At 39.7% G+C, this 17,499-nt stretch overlaps 1 protein-coding gene across 3 annotated transcripts in view; it reads left to right on the forward strand.

Annotated features, from left to right (window-relative positions):
- The window catches only part of LOC114031396 (synaptotagmin-like protein 3), a 95,184-nt gene that overhangs the window by 49,795 nt on the left and 27,890 nt on the right, over window positions 1–17,499 (forward strand). For all 3 annotated transcript variants that reach the window (XM_027846455.1, XM_027846457.1, XM_027846456.1), the window contains 3 exons: window positions 8,668–8,719; window positions 9,981–10,047; window positions 11,784–11,856. In XM_027846455.1, coding sequence (XP_027702256.1) covers window positions 8,668–8,719; window positions 9,981–10,047; window positions 11,784–11,856 — 192 coding nt within the window. The remainder of the gene's footprint in view (window positions 1–8,667; window positions 8,720–9,980; window positions 10,048–11,783; window positions 11,857–17,499) is intronic.

Raw genomic sequence — 17,499 nt, forward strand, 5'->3', positions numbered from 1 at the left:
TAAAAAAACAACAACAACATTATTCTGAGAAGAGTTGATAGACTCAGCCAAACTAACAAAAGGATCTATTATTTTAAAAAGGTTAAGAACTGATCTCCCCTCTCTGCAAACTGGTTCACAGGTACCCAAATGTGCCTTCCATTTTCTGGTCTCTAGGACTTTGTCTTATGCTGTCATGAGGAGGAATTCCTCAATAAATTGAGGAATATGGGAAAAAGGAACATCTTTGGCATCTGAGGGTACAGAGACTCATACCTCCCAATAACAAATATGTTGTCTTCATTGTGCAAATGAAGAAACTCAGGGACAGGGAAAGCAAATAAATGGGACTTAGGGAAGACTTCTTTATGATTTTGGAGAGCTATGACATATGGTATAATCCAGGTCAAATATCAATAGCCTTTAGAATATGGAAGATCAAAGGTGTTACAGCCTTTGTACCCACTCTCTCAGACTGAGACCCAGACTGAGACTGGAGAGGTCTCCAGTTCCTGGACTATCCTGCCTTCAGCTGTGCCCAACTAAATAAAACAGAGAGATATCTGAAATTTGTGGGTGACAGATCTTACACTGACACAGGCAAACCCTAAATGATCATTGCAAGTGATGATGTACTGGGGTTGGGGTAGTTATAGGTATTGCACGTGGTGACCATACTCTTGCTTTGACTTTGGTTCCAATGACATAGTAGACTTCTAAGACAGAGTCTGAATGTGGGTCACTCCACTACAGTCCCTGAGTTGGACCTGGATCCTGGATCACTGGCACTCATTAGACAGAATATAGTTATCTGAGTCCTTCAGGTGGAGTAGGAAGTCAAAAGTCAAGAGAACTTCAATTTTAACACTGATCTATTATATGACCTGAAGTGAATCACTGATGTGCTCTGGCCTTAGTTTTCCCCCTATGTTGTTGTTTAGTCATTTCTTGGTTGTGTTTGATGCTTCATGACCCCGTGTAGGGTTTTGTTTTTGGTTTTTTTTTTGCAAAGATACTGGATTTGCTATTTCCTTCTCCAGTTCATTTTATAAGGAGGAAACTGAGGCAAACAGGTTTGAGTGACTTGCCCATGGTCACACAGCTAGTAAGTATCTGAGGCTGGATTTGAACTCAGGTCTTCCTGACTTCAGGTCCAGCACTGTGTTACACACACATACATGTACGTACATACACACATACTCATAAACACATATGTATGTATATATCGTGAAAGGCCTATTCTATAGCACCTTTTATTCATGCTGCTCAAATATCTTTAAATACTCTTCAATCTATTCTCCAAATTAAGTGTCTCAGAGTCACACAAACTGAGGTCAAGAGAGAGATTCATCGAATTGCTTAGGGTTACAGATTAACAAAGAGAAAAGCAAGGATTTGAACCCACATTTAATGACTCTCCATCCATACACTTCCCTTTAGAGTTCACAGGAGATAACAATACTTGTATTGTACTTGCTGTGAGGTTATGCCAGCCAGGGATCCTGATGCAGTGGACGTGATAAAACTATAAAGTCTTAAGAAGATGGAGAAAGAACCGCTAACGAGAAATTCTCGCTTCTTAGCTTTGGGTTATAGGTTTGCTTTGCCCATGTATTGTGCCATTTATTTACATAATGCCTTTTTTCTTAGTAACTCAAGCTCTTTCACAGTGGCTATTTACTCATACTAATCCTTTCATCACATCCCTTGGAAGCCCTCTAAGCAAGCAAGTTGTACTGTATTATCTTCATATTCTAACTGGGGAAACAGTGGCATAAAAATTTTAAGTTAATAGTTTAGTAGTAGGATATAAAACAATATCATTTCCCCTCCCCCATTCCCCTTATTGTGATAGAATCACAGCATCCTCTATCCATCCTGCTCCATATATTTAGTCATCCTTTGGAAAGAAGTATAGCTGGGGATACCACTCATGCAAAAACTACCCCTTCCCCCAACTCATGCCCTGTTCAATATTAAAAAAATATAAGGATTGGAATTGACTAAAGCAATAAATTTCCCCATCACTACCTCTATGGAATCATTCACAGAGTCAAAGACATTAAAACAGGTATGAAAAGGACTTAAGCGATTGGAAAGAAGTAAAAACCATTGGGTAAAATGAAATGATGATACACAGAATGTATATTGGGATGGGATAAAGAAACTCAGTCACACCCTGACTTGAATGGGTCTTGGAGAAAATAGCAAGCCATTTTGGAATCCAGGCATTCAAATATCTGACCAGCCCAGTGATAGAAATAGTTCAAGCCAAGCCCCTGAGTGGGAGTTGTTGGGAGGTCTCTGTGTGGCAGAGGGCCTCCATGCCTCTGTCTACTCCTCTGTTTGACTAGAGGATGATTTTATGAACTTTCAAGATTGGAAAACATTTGACTTCCAATCAGTATCTTAGTAATACCCCCAGAATAGTAATGGATAATGGTAGTATCTGTATTAGGAACTGAAGACAAATAGTTCCATTGAGGAAATGAAGCCTCAGGATTCTATTAGGATCCCAGAGAAAGCCACATCATACCTAAGAAAAGCTTCATGAGGACCTCATTAAGAGAGGAAAGATTTCTGGCAACTGGGAACTGATCCTTTTACTACCTGTATTCTAAAATGAACCTTGAATATGGTATTGAATTCTGTGTATAGTTATGGTAGACTGCCTCTGAGGGATGTTTTATACCAATTGTTCTTACTAGAACATCTTAGTAAATGCCCATTTCTAAAAGCTAATTAAAATTGGCTGGCTAATTTATATAATCAATGTGAGAGGCACACTGGTGGGGGTTTGTGAGAGATGATACCAAAAGCCACGCCCAACTTCTCAGGGTTACTCCTACAACTCTGAGGGGGAAAAACTGCAAGATGAGCTCCAGGGGTTCAGTATGCCAATGCAAATTGGGGCTTAGGGTAATATTCTTAGAACATAGACTATAAAACGTACTTGTATGTGCAAGTACTTCTATATCCCATTTTCCAAAATGTACTTGTGTATGCAATCTTTCTGAATGTAAATAGAGAAACTGAACAGGAAATACATTCATTCCCTTGGTTTTTCTGATTTGTCCTTGGTTTTCTGGAAAGAACTTGAATTTCAGGTTTTTGTGGTTTTAAAAAAAATCTAGTAATTATAGCTAGCATTTAATAAAAATAGCTAGCATTTATATAGTGCTTTGAGGTTTGCAAAATGCTTTACAAACATCTCATTTTATCCTCACAACAACACTAGGAGGTAGGTGCTATTATTATCCGCGTTTTATAGATGAGGAAACTGAAGCAGATAGAGGTTAAGTGACTTGCTGAGGGTCACACATTCAATAACTATTTAGTTGGAAATCAGGTCTTCCAGACTCTAAGTCCAGCACTCTAGCCACTGTGCCGCTTAGGTCTTTATAGAGTGCTTTAAGGTTTACTTGATCTTGTTCAACCCTCAAAAGAGCCCTGTGAGGTAGGTGGCATTATTGATACCTCCCATTTTATAGATGAAGAAAGAGAAGTAGCATGTTACAGGAGAAAGAACATTGACGCTAGAGTCAAAGGACTAAGCTTTAAACCTTGCCTTTGATACTTTCTACTATGAGATCTTAAGCAAGTCACTTAACTTCTGTAGTTTTGTCTATGAAATGAAGGGGTTGGACTAAATGGCTTCTAATATTCCTTCTAGATCAATGATCGTATGAAATTGATGCTCAGAGAGGTTTGCCCAATATGCCATGGTTAGCAAATATCAGGAGAGGGACTGAAACCCAGATCTTTCTGACTGTAAATTCAGAGCTCCATCTATTGTCATTCTACCCGTTTCATAAAACTCCCCAAGGTTTAGCTGGAAATTGTATTGTGACTGTTTGGAAACATCTCCCTACCACCAACAAAGAACATGGGAGTGCCTATCATTTCAGAAGGAAGCTAGATGGCACAGTGGATAGAGTGCCAGGCCCAGAGTCAAGAAGACCTGAGTTCAAATCCAGCCTCAAACACTTACCAGCTGTGTGACCCTGGGCAAGTCACTGAACCCTGTTTGCTTCAGTTTCCTCATCTGTAAAATGAGCTGGAGAAGGAAATGGCAAACAACTCCAGTATCTTCGCCAAGAAAACCCCAAATGAGGTCACAAAGAGTCAGACATGACTGAAACAACAACAATCATTTCAGGGAAGTGTAACTATTATTATAAAGGTCTGTTTTGGATCTTTTTCTCTTATAGCTTATTAGGAGTTCTGGTCCCTTGACTAATTTGGGGGGACTTTCTGGAGTCAGTGTTTTCTGAATTCAAGGGTCCTTACCTAACATACTTATATAAGAAGGACATTATTTCTAATGCAAATTACTTGCTTCCTGAAGTGTTGAGGAAATTGAAAGAAGCAAATTAATTCATTAAGTACAAGACATTATGCCTCAGTAGGATACAGATACATTTAAGTATTTGGGATGTTAATGATTTACTAGGTCACTATAATATGGTGAAATCTGTGACCTGTTCATCACCTTTCCTAGTCAACTGCTTCAAGCCTTCCAATGGCAAAGGCTGTGGTCCCTAGATCATAGCATCATCAATTCAGAGCTGAAAGAGACCTCAATGCTAATCTAATCCAGCTCTTTCATTTTACATATGGGGAAACTGAGGCCCATAAAAGCTTAATGACTGCCCAAAGTCATATAGGAAGCAAGTGCCAGAGCTAGGATTCAAACTCATTTCCACTGACACACCTTTTATACACACCTTTTTTTCCTACTATACCAGTAAGCAAGAACTTTACTACATTATGATCTGTGCAATTTCTGTCCCTATGTTATTATTGCACAGACTATCCCTCAGGGACAGGAAGTTATACCTATATTTGTACTAAATCTCAGCTATAGGAATTCAGGCTTAAAGTATATTATCATTTTTGTCAGTCATTATTATTATCAGTGTGACAGTTCAAATATAAACACACACGTCCTGTTTTGATAATATAGTGGTATCTGGGCTTACATTTGTATACTTGCTATTGATAACCAATGAGCAGGTTTGGTTAAAAATGACTAACCATCCTTTCCATCCTGTGAACTCATGAAGTTAATTTTTTAAGTGTGGTCTTTCTTTCTTTGAGCTTCTGTCACTATTCCTGGGCTCATGGCTGTCCTGGAGACTTTGCTTGAGAAAGGGATGAAACATTTTCAATTATTGTCTGTCATAGAAGTATTCTTTAACTCTACCTCTAAGAATCTCAAGTTTCTTTCACAGAATCACAGATTTAGACTTGAAGAGGTGATAGAGGCCAGGTAGTCCAACCCTCAAATTTTACAGATAAGGAAACTGTTCTAGAGGGACTAAATTACTTGCCTAATGTCACACAACTATTAAGTAGCACACCCAGGAATTGAATCCAGGTCCCCTTAAAAAGAGCCTTTTTAAGTTGTTCAGAACCTGTCCCCTTCTTTTCACGTTTTCTTATACCTGATACTCCTTCACATACTTCATGATCCAGTGCCTATGACTTCCTGAATGTTCCTTACACAAAACACTCTGTCTCTAGACGGAGGGCACTGGATGTCCCCCATGCCTGGAATGCCCTCCCTCTTCATCTCTAGCTTCTGGCTTCCCTGGTTTCATTCAGGACCCAGCTAAAAGCCCACCTCCTGAAAGAAGCCTTTCTCAATCCCCTTAATACTAATGTTTTTCCTCTTTCCTTCCTATTCCCAGTTTATCCTGAATATATCTTGTTTGCACAAAGTTGGCTGCATACTGTCTCCTCTATTAGACTGTAAGTTCAGAGACTGTCTTTTGCCTTAGTATTCCCAGAACTTAGCATAATGCCTAGTACTAGCAGGTGCTTAATAAATGCTTATTGACTTGACTCTGACTCCAAATCCAACTCCCCCCCCCCTTTTTTTTACAATACCATGCTGCTTCTACATTCACCCACAACACCATCTTCTCCTGGAGTCTTTCTCAGGCTCCTCAGCTAAAAGTGCCTGCTCCTCTCCCCAAATTACCTTGTATCAATTTTATAGGGACCTCTATGCACATACAGGCTGTCCTTCCCAATTGAATATAAGCTTTGAAAGACAGAATTGTTTCACTTTGGTCAATGTATCCCAAGCACTTAGCACTGTGCTTGGTGATATAATAGACACTTAATAAATGCTGTTTGTTGTTCGGTGTATTTACTGCTGTTGTGTTCCCAGCATCAGTCAGTTAACACTGAAAGAAGTTGTTGCTTTATTGAACTGTGCGCTTCACTGTATCCTCAAAGGATTTTTTTCTTTTCTTCTTGATTTTGGTTACTTCTATGTATAGGCTACTTTTTTTTTTTTGGTGATGGTTTATTTCTATGCACGTAACTCAGCAGAGTTATAATCATCCTGAAAATTGCTTCAGTGCAGGTAGATGTGTGACATTTAGGGACTTCATGCCTCTCTTGCCCTTCTTCTTGCAGAAGAACTTGTAAGTGGTACTGATGAAATTCTCAAGAAACTTAATGTGATAGCTACAAAGAGAGAGCACCCCACAGCAAATAGTAGTGATTTAGGACTCAGGAAGACCTGAGTTCAAATCCTTCCTCTGACACTATTTGAGTGACCCTGGGCAAGTCACAATCTCTCGGCTTCGTTTTCCTTATCTGTAAAATGGGGGTAACAGCACCTACCTCACAAGGTTATTGTGAGGATCAAATGAGATAATATATGTGAAGTACTTCAAGAATCTTAAAACCTATACAAAATTTGCTATTATTATTAAGTCTTAGATCTCTCAGTCAAACTGAGAGTTATTGCTTCTTAGATTCTAACCACTGGAATTTGATGTGCCCATTTCTACTGGCAACAAATTCTCGTCTGCCAACCTTGCAAGGGACATGCTTGGTTTGGTTTCAAGATCCTTGTCATTCATGGCATAGGTCATCTGAAAAGGATATCTGCTGCTCAAATATGGAGCAGATTACTTCCTTCTAACTGTATAGGATATAAATTCAATTCAAGGCAATGAAACAAACATTTTTTAAGTCTTTACTATTTGTAAAACATTGTCTAGGTCCTGGACTGATCTCACAGGAAACGAGACTTGGCACCTTTAGTTCAATACCGATACTTTTTTTTTTTTGGAGGCGAGGTGAGCACAATGAGAAGAATCTTGAGAAAAATGCTTGCCCCAGGAAAAGGAAATCTGAATTAAAACTCTGACCTTTAATGCATGTCAGTAAGGTTTTCAATATGCAGGCATTTTGACATCAGTGCTCAGCCCACCTGAGCAAATTCCCTTTAAGATGAGAAAATGCTCTCCTGGACGACTCCTCCAGGAGTGACAGTGCAGACCTGCAGATTCTGTTCACAAACTTGATTTCCATGACCCCTGGCAGAAAGTTTATTTCTTCCCCCACTCCTCTTGCCCCACAACCTTTACAAAAATAAAAACAAAAATCCTTCTTCTCAAAAAAACAAAAACAAACCTAGAGTGGGCAGTCAGCAAAGTTGGGTCATGTGATTTCATCCATGAAGGGAACTCTTGGAATGCAAAATCCCTCTGCTGATGCATATTGGCTACTGAACTTTATAATTCAAAGAATCGAGTGGATCCCTGCAATATTAAGTTACTTGCCCAGTATATGTTAGAGGCCACAGTTGAAACCAGGTCTTCCTGATCTGAAGACCAGACTATTATCCACTTACATTAGGCTGCTTTTAAACTAAAAATATGTAAGTTTAATTATTCTTTAGGGAAGCTAGGTGGCTCAGGGGATAGAGTGCCAGGTCTGAAGTTAGGAAGACTCTTCTTCCTGAGTTCAAATCTGACCTTAGACACTTGCTAGTTGTGTGACCCTGGGCAAATCACTTGCCCCTGTTTGCCTCAGTTTCCTCATCTGTAAAATAATCTGGACAAGGAAATGGCAAACTACTCCAGCATCTTTTCTAAGAAAACCCCAAATAGAGTCACAAAGAGTCAGACATGAGTGAAATGACTGAACAATATATTATCCTTTGAAAAAAAAAATTCTGTAATGGGCATGTCAGTTTATTCTCTTACAACTCCATTTACCACTTTCTAAAACAAAATACCCCTCCCTGGGCACCACTCCTCTAAATGTGAATTCCCCATTAGAATGTAAGCTCTTTAAAGGTCAGGACTGACTTTCCTTTTGTATTTGTACCCTCAGAATTTAGTATAGTGCTTGGCACACAGTAGGTGCTTAATAAATGCTTTTTAAAAATTATTCATTCAACGAGGATATTTTTAGAATAAGATATATCAGATAGTGAAATGAAATTTTAGAGGAGGAATGAGATCTTGCTGGTCACAGAGATCATTTCAGTGAATCCAAGAGGTCAAAACAATTTTCATATTAGTACTAAGGTGTATAAATTTCTAACACAGTAAATATCAATGGATATTGCCACATAAACAAAACCTTCCTAAGGTCTTCAACAATTTTTCAAAGTGTAAAAGGGTCCTGAGACCAAAGAGTTTGAGAAATATTGTCTCCTACAAAGAACTGTCCTAACCTAACCTCAAATAAGGTTGACTTTTCCTGCTCCCAGCAATTAAGGTTGAAAGACGTCCTTTTGATCTGATCCTGCTTGACTTTTAATCATCAGAATCAGTATTAGGAAAATAATCATTTTTAATTTATGACTTCCTGTATTTACATCTTCCAAATTATGTCCACGCTAATAAATGACCTCTATTCTCTCTCTTTTCTCAGGCAAACATGAAACAGCTGGTGCTAAGCTCTTGAAATCTTATCAGAAACTGAGGTTAGTATGGTAGAAAGGACAAGTTGTCCTAGGACACTGAAGTACAAAGAAGCTTATAGGACATCAGAAAAGAACTTTTCTATGTGTCAGAGCTTTGAATTTCAACTTCTTTATGCTGAGGTCTTTGACAAAAAGATTTGAACCTAGTTTCCTATATGTTCTTATTGAAAATTCTGTAGTAGACTTTTTTCAAGCTAAGTATTTTCTTTGTATGAAATTTCCCTGAAATTTAATGATATGGGAGTATTGAATGATGCAAGCGCATGATTGTAAATTATCATTCATGTTACACATTAATACTAAAAGGTCCAGATATACCGATTGTCTCAGTTGACAGTTTTTAATATAATTTTAAACAATTTTACCATATTTTACTATAATTTCTACTATCTGTACAAATGAGCTTTAAATATAAATAATTAAAAGCATACATTATCATTTTATTTTGGAAAACAATTTTTCATCCTGTTTCTGTTATGTTCAAGTATACTGTGTCAATGTAGTTTGGTCCTTTGATGCAATCTTAAATTCTGGTCCACATGGAACTAAAACGACAGCAATGGAGAAAAACTATATAGCAAAGTGGTCTTCTGTATTTTCCCTTTTGTGTAAATGCATGGAAACTTAACTTTCCTGAAGCTGGCAATCAGCCCCACTTGTTACTGCATTTGACTCGAGTCAAGCTTTACTATGATTTTTGCCTTGAACAAAAATTGCTTGGCCTGGGCTTAGACTTATCGTCAGTAGGATTTTTCTATCTTCGTTTTCTTAGACTTCTCTAAGCAAGTTGCGTCTGAGCATTTAACCCTTTTCAGTTGATGCTTTTTTGCAACCCCCTTCCTCCCAAACTCTGAGGCCATTTTCCAAATGACATCTCCTGAACAAGAGCACCCAGACTCAGAAAGCTGCCCGTGGCTAGTATGGCCAAGGAGAAAGAGCCCTGATAGTAATTCTACTCTGCAGCCTTATCGCTTTATCTCAAGAGGCCTATTTGGTTCTAGTTTATGGTTAAAGATGTGAAATACTCACATATCGGAGGATGGAAAACTCCCTTTCTCGATAGAGCGCCTATAGTGATATTAATTATGGTGAATTATTGGACTTGATCTAGAATGAGGCTTTGGAGAGTATAAAACTTGAGGTAGGGAAAGCTGAGTTTTTCATGATATCCTAATAGTATATTTTGACCTTTTCCCCATACCTGCCCCCTACCTTGATTTTGTATTTGGTTTCTTACTTCTGTGTATTTCCTTGACGACAGCAAAATTTCCGTGCTTCCTCCCACTCCACCACCTGTCAGTGAGAGCCATTGTGGATCCAACACAGGGGTAATGTATCTGTTTGCACTATCTGCTTCTATGGCGAAGGAGAGACAGAGAAAGAGGAAGGGGACCAGGACAGCCTTTCTGAGAGACCTAGAAAAGGGTCCTAACTTATGTTGGTCTTAGAAGAACACGCAGTTCCTAAAGACATAGTTTATCAAGTTTCCTAATGCTGCTGTCTCGAGCAAATTTAATCAAGGTGCCATTGTCTCTCAGTTTACCTTAATTTTCTTGTGTGGCATTGCTATTCCTCCAGGCTGGGCTTCTGCTAGCATCCTGAGGTCCAATGACTGACCAATCCTATGACCTTTTTTACTGATCTGTTCAGTCAGGCTCTTTCCCTTTCATTTCATACATTTGATCACAGATCTTTGTACCTGCCCAGTTTAATGTGTGCATCTGATATGTTGCTATATGTCTGAGTGTCCACCTTTAGACCACATTGTAATCACCTGTAAGATGAGTGGGCAGTGAGGGAGAGTTGGATTATATAATGGCCAAGGCTCCTTAAAGCTCTAATATTCTATGAATCTATATCTTATGCACAGCTGGCACTGGTCAATTTTTTGGGCACAAAGTAAGCGGCACAAAATCAATTGATCAGTTAACAAGTTCTCAAGTATCTCCTATGTGCCAGACACTGTGGTTGAACCCTCAGTTCAGTCGGGGTTGCAATGGAAAAACCCCAAGGACACCACAAGGCCACTGCTGAGGAGGAAGGGTATAGGAAACCCTGGGAGAGTTTACCTGTGGAGGAAGTATGTCCATCAGTAGAGGAAGTACATAAACATCTGGTAGCTTCCCGGTTTATTTATTCTTGCTAACTAGGTGCTGAACTCTGCTGTTTCTCCATTACAGAAATACAGCGATGTCAGCACCTTTTAAATTTTGGTACCTGAGTGCAAGTTTCAGTTGCCTCACACTACTTACAGCCATGGTCTTATGTATATCAGCGTAGGAATGTATGTGTCCTGTAACCATATCTGTTTGGGAATGGGAATATATGTCTATGGAAATGTGTGTATGTACCTATGTGCTGGTACGTTTGCAGAAAGCTATGCCTATGCACTTGGGTGTGAGTGGGTATATGAAATCTGTATGTAAGTGGGCATAATAGCAGGCATGGAGAGAGGGAAAGGAATGAATCTGTGCATTCTGATGGCTAATTTCAAACTGGGATATGAATGTTCCCTTCTTCCTTTAAGCTTTTAAGTTCTCTTGTATCATTCCTATATAAAGGTGAGCCTTTAGAGGAAAAATGATCTATTTTTTTTTTGTACTTTTCCCCATTCCTTTACTATTTCTTTTGTGTGGGGAGAAAACATTCAGTGGCGCCAACCTGGTTATCCAGGCTCCCCTGTAGCCTTTACCCCATAACACTGCTGTTTTCTGTAGCAGTGTGGGAAAGTTGGGGAGAGGAGGAGAAGGCAAGGCTGTAGGAGAGGAAGGAGGGGACACAATTGGGTGGGAAACAATCTCTGGGCCAATGAAAAGTTGGTTCTTTTTCTTCTAAGGACTCACTATACCGCTTGCTCTCTTTCTAAACAATTGACAAAGTCACCCTCTTCTAATGCAGGTCTTAATAGATAGTGGAGGGTAAGGTCTTGGACTTCTGTAAAACAATGTGCTAGTTTTCATACACACACACAAACACACACACCCCTATGCCTCTGTGCTTTTAAGTTGGGGATTTAGAGCCTTTTGGGCCAGACATAACTCTTACTCTCTCTGTTTTAATACAGGAACTTGGTCAGCTTAAAGGATTTAATAAATCGATGGAAAATTTGTTTCTCTCTCTTACCACACACATAAAAAGTAAGTGAATGCCCCTTGACTTATTCTTAATAGGCCTAAGCAAGATCACCAATCAATGACGAGTTGATAACAACCTTGACAAACATTTATCAAGTGCCTTCTTTGTACCTTCTTTGTGCAAGGTGATGAGAAAAAAAACCCAACCCCAAACAAACAGAGCAATCTGTCCTCTCAAGAAGATTACATTTTACTGAGTAGAAACATTCAGGACCATTTCCATATGATGGGGCCTCCGTCTCTGTTGAGCAGCCATTGACACTTTCCCCATCAAATTGTTAATCAACAAGCCCTTATTAAGTCCATACTACATGCTGGAGACGCAGAAACAAAAATGGAACAGCCCCTGCTGCTCTCAAGGGGCTTCCATATACCAAAGCTAGCTTGGGCTATGGATTCGTCCATGCTCCATTTCAGTTCTTAACAGGTGCAGCAGGCTAGTCATCCTAACCAAAGCATTGGGTTGTTTTGTCAGTGTGCCCCCAAAAATCCTGCTTTAAACTGATTTGATTCATTTAGAGTCTCTGCTGCCCCACCCCTTCCATCCCTCACCCCAAGATATTATAACAGCCCTTCAACTCTATCGAGGTTTGAGGAAACCACTTGGCAGCAGATTCTATGGTTTATTTGGATTTTGTGTGGGTTATTTCAGCCTGTTACAAGTGCAAAACAAAACAAGAAGCCTGCCCAATTGAACTTATTTGATACTTGAATACAAAAATAGAAACCTTCAGATGTCCTGTGACTCAATATTTTGTTTGATTTTTCTCCATTGTTTCCCTAGCCTCGCTTCCTCCTTAGCTCAAAAAGTTGCTTTTGGCAGTGCTTACACAGGTTGCAAACAAAGAGTGCTTGCCAAATTATCCTTAGAACATCTCACCACCTTCTGGGACAGTCTGTTTTTTCCCCTGCCCATTTGTCTTAAAATGTAAACCTCCCTGAGCATCATCTATATTCAGGGATATGCTGGTAAATGTTTAATAACTGGCTCTTTGGGGGAAAATAAAAAACGTGCCCATGACACACTTTGAACATTTTCTCCATCACGTTCTTAAGCCTCGAGCTAGACAATCGACAAATAACCCACTGAGCCCTGATTTGTAGCACTTCCCAATTTCTGAGGTATAGATATGTTGGAAATTTGATAGTTGGCCCATATCTTTTGTCTTCCCTGAGGGCAAGCCCAGACTAGGTCCTCAGAGCTCATATTTACCTAGTCAGAGGCTTTGTGTTTCTTAGGTCCTCTTTCAGGGTGTTTTTATTTGTCCTCTTTAGTAACCTGTTTTCTGTAGCTCCACACGGAGCCTTCCAGTATAATTCGTATCTAGGCTCTGGGCTCATCTTTAATTAGCCATCTTCCTTCCTAACAATCCATGCTTCCTCTGAATTTGAACCAAACCCAGTTATTCTGTTGGGCAGACATACGTACTATGTCCCAAAACAGTTTGTGGCAGGAATTTCCTTAATATTTTTTTTATTTTGTTTTGTTTTTAGGCAATTGGGGTTAAGTGACTTGCCCAGGGTCACACAGCTAGTAAGTGACAAGTGTTTGGTCTGAAGCCGGATTTGAACTCAGGTCCTCCTGACTTCAGGGCCAGGGCTCTATCCACTGCACCACCCAGCTGCCCCGAATTTCCTTAATATTAAGAGGAGGAGGAGCAACCCTTTGCTTTGTTTACTTGCTGGAAGGGTTAGCTGGTTTTTAAAAATGCTTGCCCTGCCAGGCTCTTTGTTAGTCTCCATACTCTAGAAAAGAGAGTAAAGGCTGATGATTTTGTACAACTCTGCCCCACTTTAATCTAATTGACGGGCAAGTCAAGATATCACCTCTTGATGATTGGTCCTCTTTGAAAATGAAGGACAAACAACAACAATTGTGTGTATATATCAGCCTGGCAGGTAGATTTTCAGGCCCCCACCCCTCAAAAGCGAAAGCTTCATTGATCTGGTCTTATCTCTTCCAGCACATCTAAGAGCCCCCATTCCAGTCACCTTCTCTACCACCAATGGATGGTATAGTGAAAAGGGTACAGTCCCTAAAGACGGGACCTGGGTTCAAATATTGCTTCTGATGCTTAACAGCTGTGTGGCCATGGGAAGGAAACTCAGTCTCCTTGTGTTTCAATTTTCTCATCTGTTAATAAAAAAAAAAAAAAGAAGAGAGCTAGACTAGATGACCCTTTCAGCTCTTGATCTGGAACCTTCTACTGCCCCTTCTAGTCACTTATAGCTTCCCTACACAGTTTGCATCCAACATTTTGCAAAACCAGCTCCCCTGTGGTCCTTCTACTCATCCTGAGCCATAGAAACACACACACACACATACGCTCAAAGGCAGAAGGATCTTTTCTTACGATTTTTTCATAAGCACATGCAAACAGATATCCTCAAATACTCAGGTACATACTCATATGCTCAGGTACATACACATAGAAACAGATTTTAAACTCCTAACTTGATCCAGAGACGTCATGGTGGAGTGCAAGGAAGCATTATTCTTGAAGCTAGTAAGAGGTAGCGATGTGGTGAGTAGATGGAGAGCTAGGCTTGGAACCAGGAAGATCTATGTTCAAATCTACCTCTGTTACTTACTACCTCTATGACCAGTGACCACATATGTAGGTGTAAGTTTCCTCATTTGTAAAATGAGAGGGTTGGATTATATCTCGATTTTTATGTCATGGAGCCCTTTGGCAGCCTGGTAAAGCCTATGGACCCCATTGCAGAATAATATATTTAAAATACTTAAAATATATAGGATTATCAGTTATATTGAAATACAGGTATCAGAATAGTTTTAAAAAACCCAAAACTCCTAAATTAAAGAATGCCAAATTAAGAACCCCTGGATTAGATGGACTCTTACTAAGATCCTTTCTAGTTCCACATCTATGCGTCACAAGACTTGAGTTCAAATCCCAGATCTGCCACTGTATGACCTAAGACAAGTCATTTCCTATCTCTTAGTTTCTGATTTTCCATCTGTAAAATGAAGGTATTGGACTGGATGACCTCTGACCTAGCTTTGATCAAAGATCTTTACATGCTCATTGTGTAAGCACACACTCGTATATACGCACCTATGTATGTACATGTGTGCATCTACATAAACACATACACACACACACACACACACACACACACATATATATTCTCCCTGTATTTTAAAATCTCTAAATTGAAAATGTAGCAGGGGCACGGCCAACCCCCAGGAAGTGTTGTGAGAAGCTCAGTAATATTTTATTCACCGTCTTAAAGGGTTTAAAAACAGAAACTTGGACTATTGTCAGTCCCTTACTAGTTAAACAATGGGGTTGTAGCTGATGTCTCCCAGGACCCATCCAGATCTAAACCTAAGAGTATATGAAGCTAGGAGACACCCGTTAGGAATTATTTAGGTCACTGGCCTCAGTCCAGCAGGGGTCATAGCAGGGAAAGGAAGAAGGAAGGAAGGAGCAAATGTTTTCCAGACTTTGAGGGTGCTTTTGTGTCTAAGACATTGACTGTGGAGCTGGGGATATTTATTGTTGATCTCAATACACATTCCCTGGCCCTATCATTCATTAGCTGTGTGACTTTAGGTAATTCAGTTCCCTCTTTAGGCCAGTTTCACCACCTGTACAAATAATGGAATTGGACGATGTAACATCTCAGCTTCCTTCCAGTTCTTACATCTTATAATGCCTGGGTTAGGCTGTAGTCTGAAAGGCAATGACTAATTCACATTCATAGAAAGGCAGTGTAGCAAACTTAGAGTCAGAAGATTCCTAAGAGTCCCCACTTTGATACTTAATTAGCTGTGTAACCCTGGGGGAAAATCATAGCATCATAGATTTAGGGGTGGAATGGACCTTAAAGATAATCAATCCATCCCTCCTCATGTTATAGATAAGGAAACTGAGGCACATAGAATATCACACAGCTAGTAAGTGTCTGAGGGGATGGGGATTTGAACCCAGGTCTTTTTGTCTCTAGCCCCAGCACTTGATCCACTACTCCCTACATCTCTGTACCTCCTTCAGAGGGGTAATAATCTTTAAATTACCAACCTTTAAGGAAATTGTGTGATAAACCTCAAATATAAGTTATTTGGTGTATGGGAAGTGCCTTCATCCATTCGGTCAGCAGCCAATTTGTCATTATTAAGCTTTTCTATATTTTCTAATCTGTTTCTTCTTCGATACTAAAAGTTTTCCAGTAGTGCTATAGGGAGTAGATAAAAACCTCTGTTTTGGTGCAGGTGGAAGTGTATGTATGTGGTGGAAAGACAAGAAGGAGAGGAAGGGGGAACAGTGAGTGGGGCTGGAAGGAAAGAGGAAGAGGATACTGAGTTTGGTGCGTCCATCAGAGGGCAGTGTCCTTTCACTTGAGGGAGGAGTGATCCACTTTGGTAAAATCCATCATCACTAAGGCTTTCTCAGAGCCACTCGGCACCATCTCCTATAGCACTCTGTGATCTTCCCAGTTCCAAGTACTTTTGACTCACCGTAAGCAAAATAGTGAAGTATTTCTTGAGGAAATCTAGGTGCTTTTTTTAAAAATAGTGGTAAATCTCCAGAAGAGTTTCCATTTGATTGCCCTTCTTAGAAAAGGGGAAGGAGAATACAATGGAGATTATTGATTGCTTCAGAAACAGCCTGTTCTTCCCTCTCCTCGTTCTCATTCATCCCTATTGATAGATCATGGACTTAACCACGACAATATGTCAAATTTGTTGTAGCATCAATTGCTCAGGGGAATACTAATGATAGAAGTTGCAGAGAAGTGGAGGGAGTATCCTCACCTGGGAGTTACCTCTACTCAATCATAGGTCTGGTCCCTCTTAGTTATTTTCACCTTCTCCCTCTCCATTGTTTAAGGAAGCTTTTTCCTTCAGAGGAAATCAATGTTAAAAACCAGAGGATTAGGGGTTAGACAAAACATTTGGGTTGAAGACAATATTAGACCAGGGCTTAGAAATGAAAGCTCAAGTCCTTCCCTTCTCAAATTGAAAGTCACCCTAAGATAAGACAAATTTCTAACAGGTACTTTGGAGCAGGGTGTGGAAGAGGACTGCTAGAGCCGGGAAGCACTAATGTATAAGGGAAATGTTGAAGTAGCTTACTGGAGGATGTGGCAGAATGTCCTTTTTTTTTGATGAGATAGACTGTTATCTTCTACTCCTATCTGAATCATTACTAGGCAGAGAAGGGTATTCATTAAATATTGAGTGAATTCATATTCAGTCAAATGTTGTATGAATGATTATGAAGGTAGGCAGACAGGCTAGATTATCATTTAAGGTTGCCTTTGGGACCATAATAATAATAAGAAGAATAAGAATAATAACAATTAACAGTCGATATTTATATTGTGCTCTAAGGTTTACCAAGCATTTACTACGTATTGTCTCATTTGATCCTCCCAAGAACTCTGAGGGTGGTACTGTAGATGGTTTGGGGGTTTTTTAGTGGCGATCTGTGATTTCATTCCAGATCAACAACTCATCAGTGATTAATACTCTTAGAGGGCAGCCTACAGCATGGAAAGGATAAATTACTTGCCCATGGTCATACAACTAATATTGTGAGAGGCAGGAATAGAACCAAGATCTTCTTGACTCCAGGAAAGGTCTTCTATCCACTATGTCATGTTACCTCTCTTAGG

Source organism: Vombatus ursinus, unplaced genomic scaffold (assembly GCF_900497805.2).
Source record: "Vombatus ursinus unplaced genomic scaffold, bare-nosed wombat genome assembly UNPS02015175.1, whole genome shotgun sequence".
Taxonomy (NCBI): domain Eukaryota; kingdom Metazoa; phylum Chordata; class Mammalia; order Diprotodontia; family Vombatidae; genus Vombatus; species Vombatus ursinus.